Source organism: Mus musculus, chromosome 4, assembly GCF_000001635.26.
Source record: "Mus musculus strain C57BL/6J chromosome 4, GRCm38.p6 C57BL/6J".
Lineage (NCBI taxonomy): Eukaryota > Metazoa > Chordata > Mammalia > Rodentia > Muridae > Mus > Mus musculus.
In genome coordinates this window covers 116,634,339-116,657,149 of record NC_000070.6, presented here as the reverse complement: position 1 = coordinate 116,657,149, position 22,811 = coordinate 116,634,339, and the positions used below count along the sequence as shown (strand labels likewise).

General features: G+C 44.3%; 1 protein-coding gene across 1 annotated transcript; it reads left to right on the top strand.

Annotated features, from left to right (window-relative positions):
• Positions 1-5,475: 5,475 nt before the first annotated feature.
• Positions 5,476-20,640, top strand: Akr1a1 (aldo-keto reductase family 1, member A1 (aldehyde reductase)). The gene is made up of 9 exons (NM_021473.3): positions 5,476-5,811; positions 11,557-11,646; positions 15,173-15,292; positions 16,008-16,159; positions 17,145-17,340; positions 17,990-18,189; positions 19,102-19,174; positions 19,302-19,388; positions 20,481-20,640. The coding sequence occupies exons 2-9, from the start codon at positions 11,563-11,565 to the stop codon at positions 20,544-20,546; spliced, it is 978 nt and encodes a 325-aa protein (NP_067448.1). The 5' UTR covers positions 5,476-5,811; positions 11,557-11,562; the 3' UTR covers positions 20,547-20,640.
• The last annotated feature ends 2,171 nt before the right edge of the window (positions 20,641-22,811 follow it).

The following is a 22,811-nucleotide window of genomic DNA, read 5'->3' as shown; positions in this document are numbered from 1 at the left end:
CTTCTGCCGCCAGCCTGGCTTTGACTGGCTTTTAAAAGCTGCATTTCCTTTCAGTGCACTAATTCAACGCAGTCTTCCAAACTGCTTCTCTAGCCTGCAAGGATACCTTTCAGCCACAGTCTTTTCTCTTTCTAGCCCACCCACACTTCCTCAGCTAAGTCCTAGGAGATAAATTGTTCTTGGAGGCTTGGTTAAAATGACCAAAATAACTCCAAGTCACCCCTCCTACACACACTCCTTTACCGGGAGACCCTTGCTTAAGGCTTACACTATCTACCCAGGTATGTAGGCCTAACACTGTCTTTTGTCCCTTCAATGGCTAAATACAGTCAGGTTATGTCAATGTTTACAGTGGGTTTTGCTCATCTTGCTGTCCCCTTTGTACATTTTTTTTTTTTTTGATGTTTCGGGGACAAGGGGTTGAGCCTAGCTTGTCAAGGCTGCCAGAGATCAAGTGTTTCCTAAAATCTCTGGGACCACTAAGAAGACCAAGGTAGAAGTTTTGTTAAATGGTGGGAGAAAGGCTGCTTTTAAGCCCACATTGTGTGTCTGTGCTGGTTAGTTTTTGTCAACTTGACACAAATAAGAGACATCTGGGAAGAGGGGCTCTCAAAGCTGAGGACCCACCTCCATCCACAGGCCTGAGGGCTTGCCTGTGGGGCCATTTTCTTGATTAAGGACTGCTGTGAGAGGCTGCAGCCCACTGTGCATCTCTGATCAGGTGTTCCTGGGCTGTATCTGTAAGCATGCTCTGCAAGCTGTGGAGAAGGAGCCAGTAAGCCTTGTTTCTCCATTGTCTCTGAAAGGATCTGTATTGGCACAAGACACCTGAAACTAAGTTTTCAGCTCAGAGGAGATTTGCCTCAGAGAGACAAAGGGCAGGAAACTAGAGGCAAAGACAGGAAGGAAATAGAGGGGGAAAGGGGAAAGGAACAAGGGGGAAGGGGAAGAGATATTTGCCCTAGAGGGAAAAAGGTCAGAGGAGACAGACAGACATTGACCATAGGCAAATAGCAGTTTATAAAAGGAAACCTGGTCTTAGGAAGAGGTGTTTAATTTTAATTGGGCATGTTAATTAGGGGACTCAAAGGGGGTTTTGATAGCTGGACCTTGGTAGTCAGATTCAGGAGAAGGAAGTGGCCAAATAAGGGACTAGGCCTTGGGGGGTCTAGCTTTAAGAATGTAACCTAATAGTTTTTATCAAGGCAGAGGGAATTAGGAAGGGCAAGGCTGGCCAGAGCTGTTTGCCTAGGTCTGGCCTGCATTTGCCGTGCTCAGGCCTGCTAGAGCCCCTTCAGTCTCTCCTTCAGTTTCTATTTCTAGGATTCTGCTTGAGTTCCAGTTCTGACTTCCTTGCAAGCCTGTGACATGGCAATGTAAGGTGAAACAAGCCTTTTTCTCCCCATGTTGGTTTTGATCTGTGTCACATGTAGAGGAATAGAAAGCCAGCTACGGTAATGACCCAAACCATAAACTACACCGTTCAAAATTATGTCATTTATTTATTTATTTATTTATTTATTTATTTATTTATTTATTATTTAGGGGCAGGGTCTCCGGTAGCCCAGATTTGCCTCTAACTTGCTACATAGCCAAGGCTGATCTTGAGCTACTTACTAATCTTGCCTCCTCCAACTTCCAGGTCCTGGGATTAGAGACTTGATCCACAACACTCAGTAAACAGATTAGGTTTGGAAAACAGACATCCAACCAGGCTAGAAAAATTGTTAGAGGGCTGGGGTTACACTTTGCATGCGACACCTTGTAATCTCAGAGTTGAGGGAGGAGGCAGCTGGGTTACAGCAATGATTCAGCAGTTTATTCAGTGGCAAGGTCACGAGTGATTGTTGTACTTCAGACTTCCCCTCTACCCCCACAGTACTTCAGACTTTTAAAAAGCCAGATTCAGCAGGAAAAAGAATGGAGAACCCATTAGATCTTGCAGAAGATGGTGAAAGTTCTAAGATGGGAGGTGAGGGTACAAAGGTCCTTGTACTCACTAAGAGAACCATACATATTAAATGCAGGGGACTCCTCAATAGAGGTGATAAGAATCAAATACCTGCATTCCATCCAGAAAGCTGAGAGTGGATTTTGTTCATTACCTGGTGACCTTTTTGCTATCTGTAGATGCAGACTTCATTTCATCCACCTTTTGCTATGGAGTCAGACCTTACTCAAATTCCTCAGAATGATTAGACTACTACCTACCTTCAGGGTAGATGACACAAGTACATTATGGCCTGCTGACCTCTATGCCATCAGTCAGAGACCACACTTGAGTCTAGGCCTTTTAGCTATCGAACCCATCTTTATGGTCACATGTACTTTGTAAAGGTCTTTCTCTCTTTCCTGAGACAGGGTTTCTCTGTATAGTCATGGCTGTCCTGGAACTCACTTTGTAGACCAGGCTAGCCTCGAACTCAGAAATCCACCTGCCTCTGTCTCCCAAGTGCTGGGATTAAAGGTGTGTGCCACCACAGCCTGGCTATAAAGGTGTTTCTATGTAGTTACATCTTTTTTTGTTTTGTTTTGTTTTCAAGACAGGGTTCTCTGTATAGCCCTGGCTGTCCTGGAACTCGCTTTGTAGACCAAGCTGGCCTCGAACACAGAAATCCGCCTGCCTCTGCCTCCCGAGTGCTGGGATTAAAGGCGTGTGCCACCACGCCTGGCTTGTAGTTACATCTTATGCTTTATTGTGCACCTGTGACTGGACTGATTGTCACCTGGAAACCTTTTCCCAAGCTGTACTGGCTTTTAAATCTGTGACAGTGAATCACTTGGCATTAGATTCCCCAAAGTCTGATCCAGGTTGATGAAGTCAACCTGTGCCTTGTTTTCATTCTTATCTCTTTGAGAAGTTCAATTTCCTTTTTGACATCTGCAGGGACCCCTCCTCAAAGGGAAATATAGTACGTGTCTCTTGATGGTAAGATGTATTTGAAGGAGTCTAAATTCCAATACAATATTAGGATCTAAATTTACTTATGTTTTGAGGCAGGGTTTTACTCTAGTTCAGGTTGGCCTGAATGATTTGTAGCCCAGAGAGGCCTTAAACTCAGGTCAATTCTCCTGCCTCAGACTTTATCCAATGTTGGGATCATAATTCACCATACCTGGCTTCTGATTGCGTTTCCTATGATAGAGTGACACATTGGACGTATCTATGGACACTGCTCTGGGAAGTATGGCTGTGCTGAACTAGTGTAACCTTGGAAGAAGGCTGCTTTGCTGCAGAGTAGGTTAGGCTCAGAGTAGAGCCACTGCTGACTCTGACAGAACCAGAAAGAGTTAACTTCAACAAGTCCTGGCTGCTATTTATCCTGTACCAGTGTAGATAATAAATAATAAATAAACAGGGCCAGACTATCAAAAGTTACACAGAGAGAGAGAAAGAGAGAGAGAGAGAAAGAGAGAGGGGGGGGGAGAGAGAGAGCAATGTTTGTCTTGTACATCCCTAAAACAGATATCTATTCTGAAAAACCTATTTCTTGGCAAAAAAAAAAAATGATATGACCATCTAATAATTCACACGTGACTGTGTAGAGGCATCCCACCCAGTAAGATCTAAACAGCAGATCTTCCCTGGCATTGAAACACTACCTGACAGCTCTTATAGAAATACCTCTGCTGCAGCTTCTATTCTTTTGCCCCCGCTGTATGTAGCACAGTTCCTTCTCATAACCAGGAATATGCTTGGCAAGGCCAGTGATGGCCGGAAGCCAGGGCCTTGGGGGAGCTACTGCTTCAGATCCTGAGAACCCAAATCTTCCCACCAAATGGGACTTTAGTTATCAGTCCAAAGGCTGCGGAGAGCTTAGCGTGTAATGTTTTTGAGATACCCTGTGTTCCCCTTAATCAACATTGTTTTATTAGCGTTCCCCTGATTTAGTTCCATTGTATGACACTTGCTGCTGTGTTCAATTTCTCCCCTGGAAATAATATATAAGATGCTGTGCTTCTTAACAGACATGGTTTGTGAAAGACCTCCCCATCTGAAACTTTACCTTTCTGCTTATCTTCTGATCTCCCGGTCCTCTCTCTCAGGACCCTGTCACTGAAGAATGACCTGCAGGTCTAGGTCATTTCTCACCTCCTTAAGCTCCTGCCTGCATGTGGTAAACAGACATATACTCGGGCACACACACATACAAGTAAAAATAAATTTTTGTTTTTGTTTTTTTGAGACAGGGTTGCACTCTGTAGAACAGGCTGGCCTTGAATTTGGAGATCTGCTTGCCTCTTCTCCTGATTGCTAGGATTAATGGCATGTATCACCACCACCTGGTAATAAAATAATTTTTTAAAAAGAAAAGAAAAAGAGCTGAGTGCACGTCTTTAATTTTAGCATTTGGGAGTCAGAGCCAGACAGATTACTATGATTTGGAGGCCAACCTGGTCTACAATAGTGAGTTCCAGGACAGTCAGAGTAGTGAGACTGATGAAGGCTGGTCCCCATGTTGAAGCCCGTTCCCTAGCTTAAAGTCACCTCGAGCTTGGCTGTAATTCTTTTGTTTCATTTCTGTTGGCCACTCCATATTGTTGACACAAAACATATTGCACTTTGATTGTAAACACACACACACACATACACACACACACACAATTTGACTCAGAGATCAAATTGACCATATATTCTGAGGATGACGATGATTATGATTGGAAATTTCCCAAATGCAGCCTTCACTCAGCCAAGCAAGATATAACAGGGCAGCTTGAACTGTTAAGTTCAAACTACTAAAAAAACTTGGAGAGGGGCCGACCGCTCTATAGCCCTCCTTCACCCACTTAGGAGCCCATTGTGTTTTTTCCCTTTATAAGCTATCCCTGGGAAACACACACACCCCACCTTTATGTGGGTGCTCATGGAAGTCAGAAGAGAGTATTAAATCCCCTGGAGCTGGGGTTACAGGTGGTTGAGAACCTCCTGACATGAATGCTGGTACTGAACTTGGGTTCTCTGAAAAAGCGGCACCCCTTCTCTCCATCTTCAAATGTTTTCCTTTTAGATAGGGGATCATAAATCTCAGGCTGGCCTCAAAGTCAATGTATAGGAGGCAAGAAAAACTGAATCTTCTGATTCTCCTTGCTTCCACCTCCCAAGTGCTGGGATAACGACTCAATTTTATGCCGTGCTGGGATTTTGAACCCAGAACTTTATGTTAAGCAAGCACTGTATTAATTTAGCTATACGGCCCCAGCTCATATTTATGAAGTCTTTTGCACAGGGCTAAAGTGCAAGGTACTGAGTGAAAGATCAGTAACTTTCTAAAATGGGGTTTGCAGAGGCAAGATTTTCTGTATTTTTTGGTCAAACTTTGTATCAGGCCCGCTCGGGGATTCCGACAAATTCACTTTAGAGAAAGAAAGACAGGCGGCCAGAAGGACCCCCTAGGTATCATAGAGGATCTCTTCAGAAAGTATAAGAATCTATGCCTAGAGAGGTGCCTGCGCGGTGCACTGTGGGCCGGTTGTGGGCGCGGCCAGCCACCCAAGACTGTCCACGTAGCTTGTGCGCATGCACAGTTTCGGGACCCCGGCCCTTCCAGACGTTCGTGGTGGAGTGAGAGGTTCCCAGGGGAGGAATGTGCAAAGTCCCAGCTTTGGCTTCTACTCCCTCTTCTACTTCGCAGGACAGTGGGGGTCTCCTCCGTCCTGCGCGTAGTTCTGGGAGCCGGGCCCTCGCTCCTCCCTGGGGTGGGGCTGCCGCTTCTCCGCCGGACTTAAGTCGGGCCCTGTTGCCTCAGTACTGGAGTGCAGAGCTGAATTCGGGCCACTTTGTCTTTTCCACAGCCTGTGCTCACTGCCAAGGTGAGTTCTTCCTGCTGCTGACTCGTCTTTTTCTCCTGAGTTAAAGGCGAGGGTCCTTCAGTACCACAGGTCAGGGCCAGGATTGAGCGAATGGCGCCAGCACGTCGAGGGATGCGATTTAGTTTCGCGTTTGAGCACTTCCTCCTATTCTGTTCTCAGATAACGTGTTTCTGGACCTCGGTTTCCTCAGAGTTGGAATGAGCAAGGAAATCATTAGTGCTGTAGGGAGGACTGGGATAAACCTTTGAATGTGTCTGGTGCATATCTCGTGCTTTTGCCATCTCTTTGTTTGGTCATCTGCTCGAAATTTCTAGGCGCTCTGCCTTTCCTAATGGCGGTACAGGGATATTCCTAGGAAGTGGCGGAAGTGGGGAGAGATTAGCTTGCTCAAGCCTCTGCCTTAGGTTTGAGAAAATTTGAACATCTCCTGTCGCTACGGAGCCTTTTAAAGTGAAAATACTTGAATCTTCACATTACCGAGCCTACCATTAATGGACTCTACTGTTTAGACTTTTCGTAGGACCGCAGGACCTGCTCAGCTTCTGATCAGGCCTGTTAACTTTTCCCAGGTTGCACTTCAGCAGCGATACAGGTTTAATTCCAGTATGAATCTTTCCTGCCCGGCAGAATTGGTTATTATTTATAGGTAGTTTTGGAGACAGAGTCTCTTTGAAGAATTTTTGCTAAAAATTAATGTTTTGTCTGCTATGTAAGTATGTGTACCTTGTGGGTGCCTGGTGCCCATGGAGGTCATAAGAAAGGGACATATTCCCTGGAACTAGAGTCAAACTCCGCCCCGGACAAGCCCTTTACCAACTGAACTACACCTCCAACCCAGATTTTTTTTTTTTTAGTACTTGCTCAAAGTTAGTAAAATACTAACAGGTGTAGGTCAGAGGTAGAATTGGCGTGTGTAAGGCCTTGGGATTGTCCCCCAGCCCCTTGACACACATAGATACATGACTTTTCTTTGGTTTTCCAAGATGGATTGAAGATACCGAAGTCAGTGACTTCCTCAGGTGCTTCTCCAGCAAGCTAAGCTGTCCAGCTAGCATGGCATGGTATCTCCTGCCTATAAAGCCAATTTGGAAGGGAGACGCAGGGGGATCATGAGTTCAATTCCATTCTTGGCTACAGACAGTTCAAGACCATCCTGGGCTACATGAGACCATATCTGGGGAAAAAACCCAAACCAAATCCAAAAGAAAAGCCCCAGTATTCAAGGTCTCCCCTCAATTAACTTCTGTGTGCGCATGGTAAAGGGTTCAGATAAATGACCCTGGCTTGTGGGGGAAACCCTTTTGTTGTTGTTGTTTTTGTTTTGTTGTTTTTGTTTTGTTTTTTCGAGACAGGGTTTCTCTGTGTAGCCCTGGCTGTCCTGAAACTCACTTTGTAGACCAGGCTGGCCTCGAACTCAGAAATCTGCCTGCCTCTGCCTCCCAAGTGCTGGGATTAAAGGCATGCACCACCACCGCCCGGCTGGGGGAAACCTCCTTATGAACAAAGAGATGCAGTGAGATATACAGTGTATATCAGTACACACACACACACACACACACACAGTCATGTGAGAAAGTGATTAGAAGTTTCAGGGAGGAACCAGAATTTCCATGTACTAGCTCAATGGTAAGTAACAATTAGCTAGGCAAGTGTGAAGTTTGGGGAAAGAAAATGTGCCGATACCTGGAATCAGGTGGAGCTTGCTTCTCAATCTGAAATGATGAGACAGCGAAATGAGAAATGTGGGACCTAGGTTTTAAAGAGTCTGGACTTTAACCTGGAGAGAATTACTGAACAGTTTAAGCCAAGGAATCACATGATTGGATTTGGTGGATGTATTTTGATTAAGTCCAAATTAAAAATATTTCCTGGTTTAGTCAAGGGATGGTAGAGGTTGCAGCTAGGGCAGGAACAGTGGAGGTTTATGTATATTACTGGAAAAGATTTACATCACAGCATTTGGAAGTAAAGGCATGTATGTATTTTGGGGGTTTTTGTTTTTTGAGACAGGGTTTCTATAGTACTGGCTGTCCAGGAACTTGCTCTGTAGATCAGACTGGCCTTGAATTCACAGAGATCTGCCTGTCTCTGCCTTCCAAGTGCTGAGATTAAAGGCAGGCACCAGGGCCCAGCTTATATAATTTTTTATATTTACTTTCTGTGTTTTTGAGAAGGGCTTTCGTATGTAATGCGGTCTTACCGTGAACGTGTAGGTTGCACTTGGCCTCAGATGTGCACCCTTCCACTTAACTCAGGAAGTGGATATTTTTGGAGATTTGAAGGCTTGGGCTTTTTTGGTTTTTTTATTATTGTTTATTTGTCTGTTTTGCCCTCCTTTTCAGGCTTTGAGCTGAGATCCACCTGATTTGCCTCCCAAGTGCTGGGATTAAAGGAACAAGCAACCATGATGGGCTAGCAACAGAATTTTTAATGCAGAAAATAGATCTGGGCCAATATAACATATTTAGGATGATTTTTAAAAAGAATTATTGAACCGGGAGTGGTGGCACACACCTTTAATCCCAGGACTCAGGAGGCAAAAGCAGGTGGATTTCTGAGTTCGAGGCCAGTCTGGTCTACAAAATGAGTTCCAGGACAGCCAGAGCTATACAGAGAAACCCTGTCTCAAAAAACCCAACCACCCCCCCCCCCAAAAAAAATTTATTGATTTAGTTTATCTGTGTGAGAACACTGTAGCACACATACCAGAAGAAGACATCAGATCCCATTACAAATGGTTGTGAGCTACCATGTGGTTGTTGGGAATTGAACTCAGGACCTCTGGAAGAGCAGTCAGTGCTCTCAACCACTGAGCCATTTCTCTAGCCCCCAATTTAGGATGATTTTTAAGCAGGGTTCTTAGAAGTGCAAGAGAAGATAAAAACCTCCTAAGATGAGTTTTATTTATTTATTTGTTGATTTTGGAGACAGGGTTTCTCTGTGTAGCCCTGGCTGTCCTGGAACTCATTCTGTAGACCAGGCTGACTTCAAACTCAGAAATCCACCTGCCTCTGCCTCCTGAATGCTAGGATTAAAGGCATGTGCCACCGCTGCCCGGCGGGTTTTATTTTTAAGAATTTTTTTGTTATTACTGTATGAATGGGTGTAGAGGTCAGAGCATAACTTCAGGCTTTTTTCCTTTTTTCAGGAGGTGTGGGTTCAAGACAGGATTTCTCTGTGTAGGCCTGGCTGTCCTAGAACTCCCCATGTAGATATGGCTTGCCTCAAACTCAAGAGATCCATCTGCCTCTGCCTCCCAAGTGCTTGAATTAAAGTTGTGTACCACCACTGCCTGGCTCTGTCTGGTTTGTTTCAATATTTGCCATCCAAGGCCTTGGCTCTCTGGTGAATTGAGTATACAGAAAGCAGAGAATGAAGAGCAGACTCTTGAAATGGTGGAGCTGAGATTCAAATGAAGTTTGTGTAATTCTAGAGCCTAGATGATGCTGCACTCTGCTGATGGATCTGATGAGATAGTTTTAGTCTCTCAAGATACCTGTGGATCATGCTAGCAAAAAGGCCCAGAAGACTTAAACATGTGAAACTGTGTAGGAAAAGTCAGAGTTTATTTTAGATGGTTACTGAAAACACAAACTTGACCAAAGGAAAGAAAAGAGGACTGAGAAGAAAGTCCAGAGGTTGGTGGGAGGCAGAGGGGAGGGAGGTCCTCCAAGTCAGTACACCCTTCTGTAAGTATCATGTTCTTTGTGTCTTGTTCGCAACTTTGCTAGCTATACAGGAAAGCTGTTGCTTAAAGCAGACTTGCAGAGGATTACTTTCTGTCCTGTTGGAAGTCTGTCTTCTGCTGTGGCCCTTCCATCCCCTTCCCAGAAGTTCTCTACAGATCTTTGTTCTTCCTGCCTTTTGTCCCACTCCTCTGGTTTTCAATTTCACCTGCAAAAGGAATGAAGAAGCAAGATTAAGGTTCCCCGTGTTCCCTGTAAGCTAGGCCTTTGTGCAGTCTCCACCCTTGTAACTTCAGAACCTTCTCAAGTGCTGGGAGAAGTAAACAGGTTATTGTTTGAGATCAAGCCCAGGAACCTAGCCATAGAACTGCTTGCTTGATCCCTAGGAAGTGCACGGTTACAAAGACCATGGTCTCAGAGGTTTCTTTGAGCAGAAAAAATTGCTTGTATGCTAAGCAATAGAATTCTTTCTGGCAGAAATACTTGGAAAAGACAGTTTTGGTGTGTTTGTTTATTCATGACTTACATTATTACCTGCCCTCCCATAATCTTTTAAAACTTGGAAACAAAGTTCATATTTATGAAGATGTTATTGGCAGTTAGATCAGCACCAGGAGAATATTTATGGTACTGATAAGATCGAGAGAAAGGTTATTTCTACTTGATTGGCTCTTGGAGCAAATATTCTCTTTTCTCTTTTTGATAACTGTTCAGTCTCCTCCCCACTTGTTAGGTATGGAACCTACCTAGGGTCCCAAACATTCTGGTCAGCATCCTATCACTGAGCTATTGTGAGTTCCAAAGATGGGAGGTGAAAGACCACTGAGTCAAATCACCATGACCAAATTAATGAAAGCAAACTTTTATTCCTGTGCACAGGCTGCCTCCCTCTAAGGTTCAGAAGGTCAGCATTGGATGTGGGGAAGATTGGGGCTTCCAAATGGGGGATTTAGCAGGGAAACCGGCAAAGTTAAGGCAGTAGAACAGAGCAAGGTGGTCATCGTAAGGTAGTCATAACAGCCTCCTGAAACAAAGGCACACTTGCACTGTGGTCATAACAGTCTTACACTTTGCTGCCTATATTTTCTCATCTGAGAAATGGTAAGTGCTACACTTCGCTTGAAGGAGCCCACTCAAGCCTCTGAACTGAGCCAGTCAGACGTGTGAGAGGGCTTCAGAGAGACTCTGTTAAAGCTTCAGTTGCTGATGTAGACATGTTCCTACTGAAGACCTTAACTTCATCTTCAGAGAAGTCATCCTTTTCTGGGCCTGTGGTTAGGAAATCTTTGTGTCATAATGATCCTTGTCCTTTTTTTATTTTTTTATTTTTTTTTGGCATTTCAAGACAGGGTTTCTCAGTGTATCTTGGCTGTCCTGGAACTCACTTTGTAGACCAGGCTGGCCTCGAACTCAGAAATTCCCCTACCTCTGCCTCCCAAGTGCTGGGATTACAGGTGTGCGCCACCACTGCCCGGCCTCTGACTCTTGTCTTTTTATTTTATTTTTTTATTTTTAATTGTTTTCAAGGCAGGACTTCTCTTTGTGGTCTTGGCTGCCCTAGAACTCAGAGATCCACCTGCCTTTGCTTTCTGAGTGCTGGGAAAGGTTTTGAATTTCTTGAGACAAGCTGGCTTAGTACTTTTGATCCTCTTACCTTAGCTTCCCGAGTGCTGGCATTGCAGGCTATCTCTATGCTAGGTTTGTGGTATGCGTGTGTTGCTGGGGATGACGTCTTAGGCCTTGTACATGCTAGACAAGTGCTGAACCACCGCTACTCCCACCCTCAGAAACTGGAGCTTTTGAACACTGACCTTCATTTTAGCCTTGTGTGAAGGCCAGTCTGGTTAGCGTTAGCGTTTGTTCAGGAGCTACTGGGTTTGCTTGAGTTCATGTACCTTGTCTACAGAGACAGACACAGGCACTGATATGAGGTGTTTGTTCCCATGTCTGCCACTGCTCCTGTCTCCACCCTTTCCTGAAGTATGCTTTACAAAGGTGGACAGCTAAGGCTCCGAGCAGTGCTAACCTCCTCACCATTTGTTTCCTGTCTGTGTCTTAGGGGACAATGACGGCCTCCAGTGTCCTCCTGCACACTGGACAGAAGATGCCTCTGATTGGTCTGGGGACATGGAAGAGTGAGCCTGGTCAGGTGAGGGATTGGGAAAAGGAGGGGAGACTTGTTGAATCTCTGCCAGGGAGAAGGGGGGATTTGCAAGACGGGCCCTGAGTTTTTCCAACAATAAGCTGCATTATTGTTCCTGGTGAGGATGAAGATAGTGAAGAGATGAGGGAGGAAGGGACAATATGAGCCCTTAGTTTTTCCAGCTAACTAAGGAGGGACTCAGGGTTACTAAGGAGCAGAGTCTTATGGTGGTGTTGGAGCCTCTTTGTTTCCAGGCCTAAGCTGAGTCTCAGTATATTACTTACCTCAGCATACTGTGGTCACATCTCCTGCACAGCGGGCTTATTGAGACCTTGGCCTTTCCCAAGTGCACATTTTGGAGTTAGGAGCATAGTTCAGAACTTGAGAAGTTACTGGGATAACTGTATAGACAAGAATTATGAATAAGGTTTTAATTGAACATTTTTTTTAAGATTTGTTTATTTATTATTATAAGTACTTAAGTACACTGTAGCTGTCAGATGGACCAGATGAGGGCATCAGCTCTCATAACGGTTGGTTGTGGGCTACCATGTGGTTGCTTGGATTTGATCTCAGGACCTTTGGAAGAGCAGTCAGTGTTCTTACCTGCTGAGCCATCTCACCAGCCCCTTAATTGAACTTTTAAATTAAATTGTTTGGCAGTTTCATCCATGGGAGGAGTACATTCTGACCACCAGTATCCCCTCTCTTCTTTTTTTTTTTTCCCAGACAAGATCTTTCTATGTAGCCTGAGCTGACCTGGAACTCAGCTCAGGCAATAGTTGAGCTTCCAAAGTTCTGGGATTACTATGCCTGACATCTTTTTCTTTTTTCTGAAGATTTAATTTGATTTTTATTTGTGTGTTTGTGTGAGTGGGGGGTGTGGTGTGTGTGTGTGTGTATACATACATAAGTGAGAGTGCGAGCTTGTGGAGGCCAGGGAAAGGCATCAGGTTCCCTGCAGCTGCACTTACGTGTAGTTGGGTGCCATCTGTTGTCAGTTCTGGGAACTGAACTCTTGTCAACAAGCACTGTTAATCCCGGAGCCGTCTCTATAGCCCCAGTACCAGGCGAGGGTTTTAGATTTTTTTAAAATGGGATTCAGAATGGGGGTGACTTTATTCTTGTTCTTTGAGATTTTTCATCCTATATTACTCAGGAGCTTAAAGCGCAGCTTTCTTTAGCCTTGCAAGGACTGGGGTTACAGGCATGTTCACGATGTCCAGCTGATTGTACTCTTATATAGCCATTTAATATGTAATCAGTCATTAAGAATACCAAAGCTCAGCCAGCTGGTGGTGGTGCACACCTTTAATCCCAGCACTCGGGAGGCAGAGGCAGGCGGATTTCTAAGTTCGAGGCCAGCCTGGTCTACAGAGTGAGTTCCAGGACAGCCAGGGCTATACAGAGAAACCCTGTCTCGAAAAACCAAAAAAACCGCTGAGATGGTGAGATGGCTCAGTGGGTAAGAGCACCCGACTGCTCTTCCGAAGGTCCGGAGTTCAAATCCCAGAAACCACATGGTGGCTCACAACCATCTGTAACAAGATCTGACTCCCTCTTCTGGAGTGTCTGAAGACAGCTACAGTGTACTTACATATAATAAATAAATAAATAAATCTAAAAAAAAAAATTAAAAACAAAAAACAAAAAACCCCCCAAAAAAAGAATACCAAAGCTCTTTAGCTCATGCCTGTTCTCTCAGTACTTGGGAGTGCTGGGTGCTATGGACCCTGGGCTGCCTACTGAGTTCTAAGACAACTTGAGCTACCAAATGTGAACCTGTCTCAAAAAGCTCCCCAAAATGAAAATAAAGTAAAAGTCTTACCAGAGTATGGTGTTACAGGCTGCTAAATCTTTATCCTTCCCTTTTCCTTAGAAATCTGAGTTAGAGTTAATATAGGTTTAGGGATCACGCTTAGGAAGTCAGGCTTCTGAGTTAAGCTACTATCTCTACTGTAGTTAGATACTGCCTTGTTTTTTGCATTCCTTACCAGTTTCTGAGGACCCTGGAGTACAGTCAGGGTCTCTGTGTTCTAGGCAGGCACTCTACACAGCCTAGGGAGAAGGAACTGGGTTAAGGAAGGGAGTTCTCTATGAGGGTTATGGAGGAGGCAGGAGCCTAGGGAGGGGATAAAAAAAAAGTATCTGTTTAGTAAGAGCTGAACTCAGAAGTTAGTTGGTTGTTTGGTTGGTTGAGAAAAGGTCTCACATCACCCAGTTAGGCCTTGAGTTTCCCGTGTAGCTGAGAATGGCCTTGAATTTATGATCTTTCCACCTCTGCTGGAGTTGTGAGATTATAGAAATATATCATCATGCCCAGGTCATTTAGGGAATTTAACATAGGACTTGAGGACTTTGTGCTTGCTAGGCAAGCATCCTACCAACTAAGGTATCTTCTTAACACTTTATGGTTGTATTTGAGACAGGGCCTTGTTGAATGGCCTTAGCTGGCCTGGTACTTGTTGCACTGTGTAGCTCAAGCTACAGTTGAATTTTTGGTAATCCTCGTGCCTTGGCTTCCTGAGTGCTTAGATTAACCTGGTTCTTGCAGATTAATTGACCTATTCTTTTACTTGGTCTCTGCTTTCTTCTCTCCATTAAGGGGCTCTAGTTCCAGTTTCTGTTCTGATCTTTTTTAGAAGACTTATTTTGGGGGTGGGGGAGCGATATTGGGGAGCTGTAGAGATGCCTTAACAGTTAAGAGAACTTGATCTGTGTAGTACCTGCTTTGACTCTCGGCATCCACATAGTGATTCATAGCCATCCATAACTCCAATTCTAGGAAATCTGGAGCCCTCTTCTGACTTCTGCAGATAACCAGGTGTGCATGTGTATACATACATGCACTCATAAACGTAAAACAATAAATGAATTTTTAAAATATTTTTTAAGAAGCCTTTTTTAATTCCTACCCTCCATCTCTTTTTTACTAGCCTGGGATCTCAGAGCTTACTCCATTATGTGTGGCTCTCTGATGTGCCTCTCTGCACAGCCTTGGCCCTTAGCCTAGGAATTTCCTTCCTTCCTAACCCCCTTATTCCCTCCCTCCCTCCCTTCCTTCCTTTTTGTTCTCTCATTTCTTTTAAAAAAGATTTATATATTTAATGTATGAATGCTCTATCTGCATGTACACCTGCAGGCCAGAAGAGGGCATCAGATCCCAGTATAGATGGTTATGAGCCACCATGTGGTTGCTGGGAATGGAACTCAGGACCTCTGCAAGAGCAGCCAGTGCTCTTAACTGCTAAGCCATTTCTCCAGACTAGAGCCTGGATTTCTGCGCCTCCTGCCTTTATCTCCTGAGTGCTGATGTATAGGCTTAAGCCAGCACAGTCTGTTTGTTCTAGAGAAATTTAGGGCTTCATACATGCTAGGCAAGCATTCTACCAAGTGAGCAATACCCTAGTCTGGAATCATTATTCATCTTCTCACCTTGATCTTCATGAGTGGCCTTCATATAATCTTTCTCCCTTACCAGTTCAGACCAGTGTAGAACTGAAATCTTTTTTCTCTCTTCTTTTCAATGCAGGTGAAAGCAGCCATTAAACATGCCCTTAGCGCAGGCTACCGCCACATTGATTGTGCTTCTGTATATGGCAATGAAACTGAGATTGGGGAGGCCCTGAAGGAGAGTGTGGGGTCAGGCAAGGTAAGAATGGAGGCTGATTATTATTTAAAAACATACTTTACCTTTCTGTCCAGTAACAAATACATATTTTGAAATTAAGAAAAAAAAAAAAGAATTGGGGATAGAAAAAATGGGATATGAGAATTTAGGGCTGAAGCTGGGACTTGGTCTTAGATAAGAGAAACTGTCATCAGTTCCTAGCATGCTCAATCTTTTGACATTGTTATCTGCAAAGAGTTACTTAAGAGTAACATGGTGGCACTAAAAAGAAAACCTCTCTGGGTGGTGATGGTGCACACCTTTAATACTAGCACCCAGGAGTCAGAGCTAAGCAGATCTCTGAGTTTGAGGCTAACCTGATCTACAGAACAAGTTCCTAGACAGCTAGAGCTGCATAGAGGAACTCTGTCTGGACAAAAGGGCTGGAGAATATGGCTCTTGTCTTGCAGAGGCCCTGGGTTCCGTTCTCAGCATACACATGGCAGGTTGTAGTTGCCTACTGCTCCAGTTCTAAGGGATCTTGACACCCTCATACAGGCCTACATTCAGACAAAACACGAATTCACATGAAGTAAAAAAGGAAAAGTGAAGAAAAGAAAAAGAAAACCACTTACTTTAAGTAAGTTATGGTTTTGCCTTGGGTCACATTCCGAGGCACACTTTTTCTCTCAGAGGTGTTGTAGGTAAGTTTGGGTGCTCAGGACTCTTCTCACAGTGGCCTCTGCCTCTCTCACAGGCAGTCCCTCGAGAGGAGCTGTTTGTGACATCCAAGCTGTGGAATACTAAGCACCACCCTGAGGATGTAGAACCTGCCCTCCGGAAGACACTGGCTGATCTGCAACTGGAGTATTTGGACCTCTATTTGATGCACTGGCCTTATGCCTTTGAGTAAGCCATGTTTCTACAACGTGTTCTGGAAGTTGAGGGGTGGGTGTGGTAGCATTGGTAATTGATGATATTCACAGCTGCAGAGCAGGGTAAGAACACCAATCAGTGGCAGGAGCAAGCAGAGGCAGTTCCTTACCATGGGATTTTTGCCTTTCCTGCAGCCCGGTGTTTAGGTCTATGAAGAGAGTAGCACCCAGCACGTACCCTAGTGTTCCACACATGATGCTCTTCTTTTGAAGTAGCACCCCTAAGATTTTGGCCATGAATTTCTCAGCAGAGGAGGGTGTGAGTAGTCTTATGTAAGCACTGTGCCCTTGTCAGATGGGCAGAACCCCTACCAACCCCCCAGAGAAAGTGACATTAAGGAAGCTATGCTAGAGGGGAGGAGATAGGGTCTGGCCTATGAATGAGGCATGATGGCACATGTCTTTAATCCTAGCACCTGAGAAATAGAGGCAGGTGAATTTCTGAGCTCAAAGCTAGCAGAACTAGTTTCAGGATATCCTGGGCTACTTAGGAAAACCCTGTTTTGAAAAACAAAAAAACCAACAAAACAAAACAAAACAAAACCCAAACATAGAAAGCATGTGCTATGAATATGAAGGGATGGGCATTCCATGTAGATGAAGTGCCTAAATTCTTTTTTTTTTTTTTAATTTATTTATTTATGGAAGTACAATGTAGCTTTCTTTAGACACCCCAGAAGAGGGCATCAGATTTCATTACAGATGGTTGTGAGCCACCATGTGGTTGCTGGGATTTGAACTCAGGACCTCTGGAAGAGCAGTCAGTGCTCTTAACCGCTGAGCCATCTCTCCAGCCCCCTGCCTGAGTTCTAACTAGAAGGATAAGAAAGCATTGCAGTTCCTAATTCTTGTCACTTTATCCCTTGGTCTTATGGTGTGGTCCACAGAATAGCTGGATAGGCAGGCAGGACAGTAGCCTGACTTTTGCTGACACTTGGGGATGGGGTCTGTTTACTCAGGCGGGGAGACAATCCCTTTCCCAAGAATGCCGATGGAACTGTCAGATATGACTCAACTCACTATAAAGAGACCTGGAAGGCTCTGGAGGTACTGGTGGCAAAGGGGCTGGTGAAAGCCCTGGGCTTGTCCAACTTCAACAGTCGGCAGATTGATGATGTCCTCAGTGTGGCCTCTGTGCGCCCAGCTGTCTTGCAGGTGAGCACTACAAACAGACCAAAGGAAAATGTGTGTGCAGAGCATGAATAATCAAGTGGGGAATCTCCTTAATGGAGGTGGCAAGTTGTCAGAGGTGTTGTTGAAGAAATTCTCTGTATAAAAGTGGATTTGAATGTAAATGGGGAAAATACCTAATTTAAAAAAAAAAAAAGGAAAATAGAGTTTTAAAATTTCATTTTCCAGTACAAGGAAAATGAAATTTTAAAAATAAAACTTGTTTCTTAAGGGGACAATTTTGTGTATTTAGTAACACTGTAAAGAAAAGAGAATTACTAATGACAAAAACAACCCCCCCCCCCCCAAAAACAAACCCTAGGTAACAGCTAATGCTGAGGATAGGATGATAAATGACATCGAGGGACGAGAGTGGCAAGACTTGTGTGTGTATTCAAATATGTACATATTGTTCTATGTGGATGTTTCCTTTAGTTTTTAAATTAAAATTTACATTAAGTTTTAAAAAAAAAAAAGTGGATTTGAAGTCCTGGAAGAGAATGAACTCACCAGTGAAAACAAGCGAGCTTTAAGGCAGCAGAGGTTAACAGTGGAGGGCTATTCCGCTCAGTGTAGAAGGGGTCAGGTAATCTGGGTGTGGCCACCCTGTGCTGAAGGCTCTTCCTTGTTTTAGGTGGAATGCCATCCATACCTGGCTCAGAATGAGCTCATTGCCCACTGTCACGCACGGGGCTTGGAGGTGACTGCTTATAGCCCCTTGGGTTCCTCTGACCGTGCTTGGCGCCATCCTGATGAGCCAGTCCTGCTTGAAGAACCAGTAGTCTTGGCACTAGCTGAAAAACATGGCCGATCTCCAGCTCAGATCTTGCTTAGGTATGGGACTTTTTTTGTTTCCTTCCTTTTTTGGCTTTTCTAGACAGTGTTTCTCTGTGCAGTCCTGGCTGTCCTGGAACTCACTCTGTAGACCAGGCTGGCCTTGAACTCAGAAATCCGCCTGCCTCTGCCTCCTGAGTGCTGGGATTAAAGGCATGTGCCACCATTGCCTGTCTGGTATGGGACATTTTTGAGAAGTTCTATTTGGGAGGCAGGGACTGAGGGAATTTTTTATTTGAAAAGGCCTGGGGGCCGGAGAGATGGCTCAATGGTAAGAGTGCCGACTGCTCTTCTGAAGGTCGTGAGTTCAAATCTCAGCAATCACATGATGACTCACAACCATCCGTAATGAGATCTGATGCCCTCTTCTGGGGTGTCTGAAGACAGCTACAGTGTATGTAAATATAATAAATAAATAAATCTTTAAAAAAAAAAAAGGGCCAGGCGTGGTGGCACATGCCTTTAATCCCAGCACTTGGGAGGCAGAGGCAGGCGGATTTCACAGTCAGGGTTATGCAGAGAAGCCCTGTCTCAAAAAACAAACAAACAAACAAACAAACATACATACATACATACATACATACATACATAGGAAGGAAGGAAGGAAGGAAAAAAAGGAAGAAAGGAAGAAGGAAAGAAAAAGAAAAAGGCCTGGAACCTTAACTAGATTAGGCTGGCCAGGAACTCACAGATCCACTGCCCTCTACACACACACTACATTTTTGTTAATTTCTGTATTCACTTTACTTTTTTTTAATTCTCCAGAATAAGGCTAAGGATTTTGCTCTGTGGTCTAGAGTGAGGCTACCATGGGTCATCTTGCCTAGTCCTCTGAGGCGCAGGTGGTCTAGGAACTAGGTCAAGATGCTGTTTCTCAATCCTAACACCTTTTCCTTGTAATCCCTTACGTAGATGGCAGGTTCAGCGGAAAGTGATCTGCATCCCCAAAAGCATCAATCCTTCCCGCATCCTTCAGAACATTCAGGTACTGGGACATTAGGTTCTGTCTTCTTTAGTCTGTTGAGATATGTTCTGGCCTTGATTCTACCTGCTAAGAAGCCAGTATTGGGAGACTTCAGCTACTACTCACAGGCTGATTTTCTCTCCACCAGGTATTTGATTTCACCTTTAGCCCAGAGGAGATGAAACAATTAGATGCTCTGAACAAAAATTGGCGGTATATTGTGCCCATGATTACGGTAAGGATGTGTAACCATTTAGAGTCAGGGAACAGGGAATAGGTGATGTGCTCAGGCCTACTAGAGCCCCTTCAGTAGGAGGTCTGGAGTGTGGTGGCCCAGGTCTGGCTGCAGGCTTGCTGGTTGGAGAAGGGACAGAATGTTGTTGGAACTGCTACCCAAGGTGCGGTGCTTGGCTTTGCTTCCTCACTCCCTGTCTTCCTCCTTTCCGTTTTTTTTTTTTTTTTTTTTTTTTTTTTTTAAATGATGGGGTCTTACTATATTGCCTGGTAAGGCCTGAAACTCAGAGAGATCTGCCTGCTTGTGCCTCCTGAGTGCTGGGATTATCAGTGTGCCATCATGCCTGGCTCCCTTTTTATTTATTTATTTATTTATTTTGAGACTGGGTTTCTCTGTGTAGCCCTGGCTGCCCTGGAACTCACTCTGTAGACCAGGTTGGCCTTGAACTCAGAAATCCGCCTGCCTCTGCCTCCCAAGTGCTGGGATCAAAGGCATGAGCCACCACTGCCCAGCTTTTTGTTTTGTTTTGTGTTTTAATATGGGGGCTTAACACTGTAGTTGGTATTTTTGTGGAACTCACTATGTAGCCCATGCTGACTTTGAACGGCCATTCCTCATGCCTGATTTCTCTTTCTTTGCCTTGTGAGTTTATCCTTCCTTCCTTTTAGGTAGGTTTTAAACTCCATTCTCATTCTCTTGCCTCAGCCTACCAAGTTCTGGGCAGCACCAAGCTCTGTTCCAATGATCTTGTTCTCTTGTCATTGGAGAAAATTAGCATGGCTCAGGGGTAATTAATATAACCTGAGTCTTAGTGTGCTTATTATCTTGACTTTCTCTAGTTAAATAATAGCACTCAAAAAGCATTCTTGAACTTGTTGAGGCCTGCTATATGTAAGGAAGTAACCAGATCTGGGCACATTATTCTAGCTAGCCTGTGAAGTCTTAGGGTAAGGTTAACCATGTGAATTTGATTCTGGAATCGCTGTACTAGAGATAGGTGAAATTCTTCAGAAGAATTGGAGGTATGTCCTGAGTCTTTGGAATGTCAGTGCTTACTAATAATGGGTTAATTTATTTTATCTTTCTTTTCAGGTGGATGGGAAGAGGGTTCCCAGAGATGCTGGACACCCTCTGTATCCCTTTAATGACCCATACTGAGACCTATAGTTTCTCAGCTTCCCTTTCAGTTCTCCTGCTAAGCATTGCCTGCTACTCCCCAGAAAGAAGGAATCAATAAAGCCATTGAAGTGTATACGTTGTGTGCCTGACTTACTTGTCTGGTTAGGCATGAGACGAAATTGTCCCCAGGGACAGCACAGACCGAGGGGCTGTGACTGCCAGTGTTAGAAGCTCTACGTGCTTCCTTAGTGCTCTACAAGAATGCCAGAATTTTAAATTTTACAACTTCTAATTGATATACTGGTACCTAGTGAAGTTTTAGAAGCAAAACTGGATCTTTAATTTTTACCATTCCCTTGCCCTAGTCAGTGCCTAATTTTAAGAATAGGAAGAACAGTGGCTGGTGAGATGGCTCAGTTGATAAGAGCACCAACTGCTCTTCCTAATGTCATGAGTTCAAATTCCAGCAACCATATGGTGGCTCACAACCATCCATAACAAGATCTGGTGCCCTTTTCTGGAGTGTCTGAAGACCATTACAGTGTACTTACATATAATAAATAAATAAATCTTTTTTAAAAAAAATGGGAAGAACAAAGCTGGGCAGTGGTGGCACACGCCTTTAATCCCAGCACTAGGGAGGCAGAGGCAGGGGGATTTCTGAGCTGGAGGCCAGCCTGGTCTACAAAGTGAGTTCGAGGACAGCCAGGGCTACACAGAGAAACCCTGTCTCGAAAAAACAAAACAAAAAAGGAGCTGGGGGTGGTGGCACACGCCTTTAATCCCAACACTTGGGAAGCAGAGGCAGGAGGATTTCTGAGTTTGAGGCCAGCCTGCCTGGTCTACAGAGTGAGTTCCAGGTCAGCCAGGGCTACATGTAGAAACCTGGTCTTGGAAAAAAAAAAAAGAATAGGAAGAACATGCTCTTTCCCCCTCCCTCCCTCTCTCCCACCCCCACCTCCAATGTTAAATGTTTAAGGATCTCAGCTTGCAGAATTATGCAAGACAAGAGTGGGTTTTTTTTTTTTTTTTCTCTTTTGGGTACAGTGAGTGTGCAGGTTATCAGGTTAGCCTGTCACCTAAAGCCTGCACCTAAGATGATAAAGACTACCAGAGATCACTAATAGATTGTAGGAAGGATTTTGGTAACTCACACTGGCTTTCAACTCTCTCCATGTGGGGCCTCTAAATTAAAGCATTTGTGTTTACTCATTGATAGTCATGAGCACATGTGGATTGAGCATGGTGCTGGTCCCTGAGGATATAGTACACCTAAGATGTGCAGGTCCCTGTAGTCTACATGAGGAGGCAGACTTTAAGTAATTGCATAATTAGCTTAATTATACTTGGGAGATGTGCATCATGAGAAGCTCATTTAATTTAATTAGTTGAGATCTTAAGGATGAATAGAGATTAATTAGTTAAAGGTGGTAAGAGTGGGAACGAACAGGATTCCAAATTGGACAGCTTGGGGGAAAGCTTTGCAATCGGAAGGTATTGGAAAAAGCAAAGGTGAGAGAAACTAAGAGTACATCGGTGTGAAGGGGGGCAAAGAATGATGGCAAATGGTAGGAGCCTGGTAATAAAGGATTTGACTAATTAAACTGCTAGACGGACTGGGGTTGTAGCTCAGTCCGTACAGTGCTTGGCTAGCAAGTTTGAATGATGGAGTTTGGTCATCAGCATCAAATAAAGTTAGTATGTGGATGAAAACCTGCAATCCCAGCATTAGGGAAGTGGAGGTAGGAGGATCAGAAGTTCATGGTCATTTGTAACCAAGTCAAAATTTGAGGCCAGCCTGAGATTCCCGAAGACCTCTCCAAAATAATAATCAGGCTATCAAGATGGTCATTGAGGGCCAGAAAGATACTTCCAACAGTTAAGAGCATATACTGCTCTTGCAGAGGTCTGGAGTTTGATTCCCGGCTCCTGTATCAAGCAGCTCATAATAGCTCTAGACTCTGTGGCCGCCTATACTTACATGCACATACACACAGATGTACATATAATTAAAGATAAGATTCCAAAGGATGGCTCAGTAGGAAAGGTACCTGCTGAACCTTGAGTTTGATCTTCAGAACTGTGAGAAGATGGAAGGAGAAAACTATCTCCACAGAGGTATCCTCTGATTTTCACCCGTCCCTTTTCAGACACAAGCACATTTACACCAGGAGCCACATGCCTTTAATCCTAGTGCTCAAAGGCAGAGGTAGGTGGATCTCTGTGAGTTCAAGGCCAGGCTGGTCTGAGAAACCCTGTCTCAACCAAACCAACCAAGCAAATCCACATTTTTTTTAAAAAAAG

Coding starts and splice junctions, on each gene's coding strand:
- Akr1a1 (NM_021473.3), top strand. CDS start 11,563: ATGACGGCCTCCAGTGTCCTCCTGCACACTGGACAGAAGATGCCTCTG. Junction 18,190..19,101: donor CCAGCTCAGATCTTGCTTAG/GTATGGGACTTT, acceptor TCCCTTACGTAG/ATGGCAGGTTCAGCGGAAAG. Junction 19,389..20,480: donor ATATTGTGCCCATGATTACG/GTAAGGATGTGT, acceptor CTTTCTTTTCAG/GTGGATGGGAAGAGGGTTCC.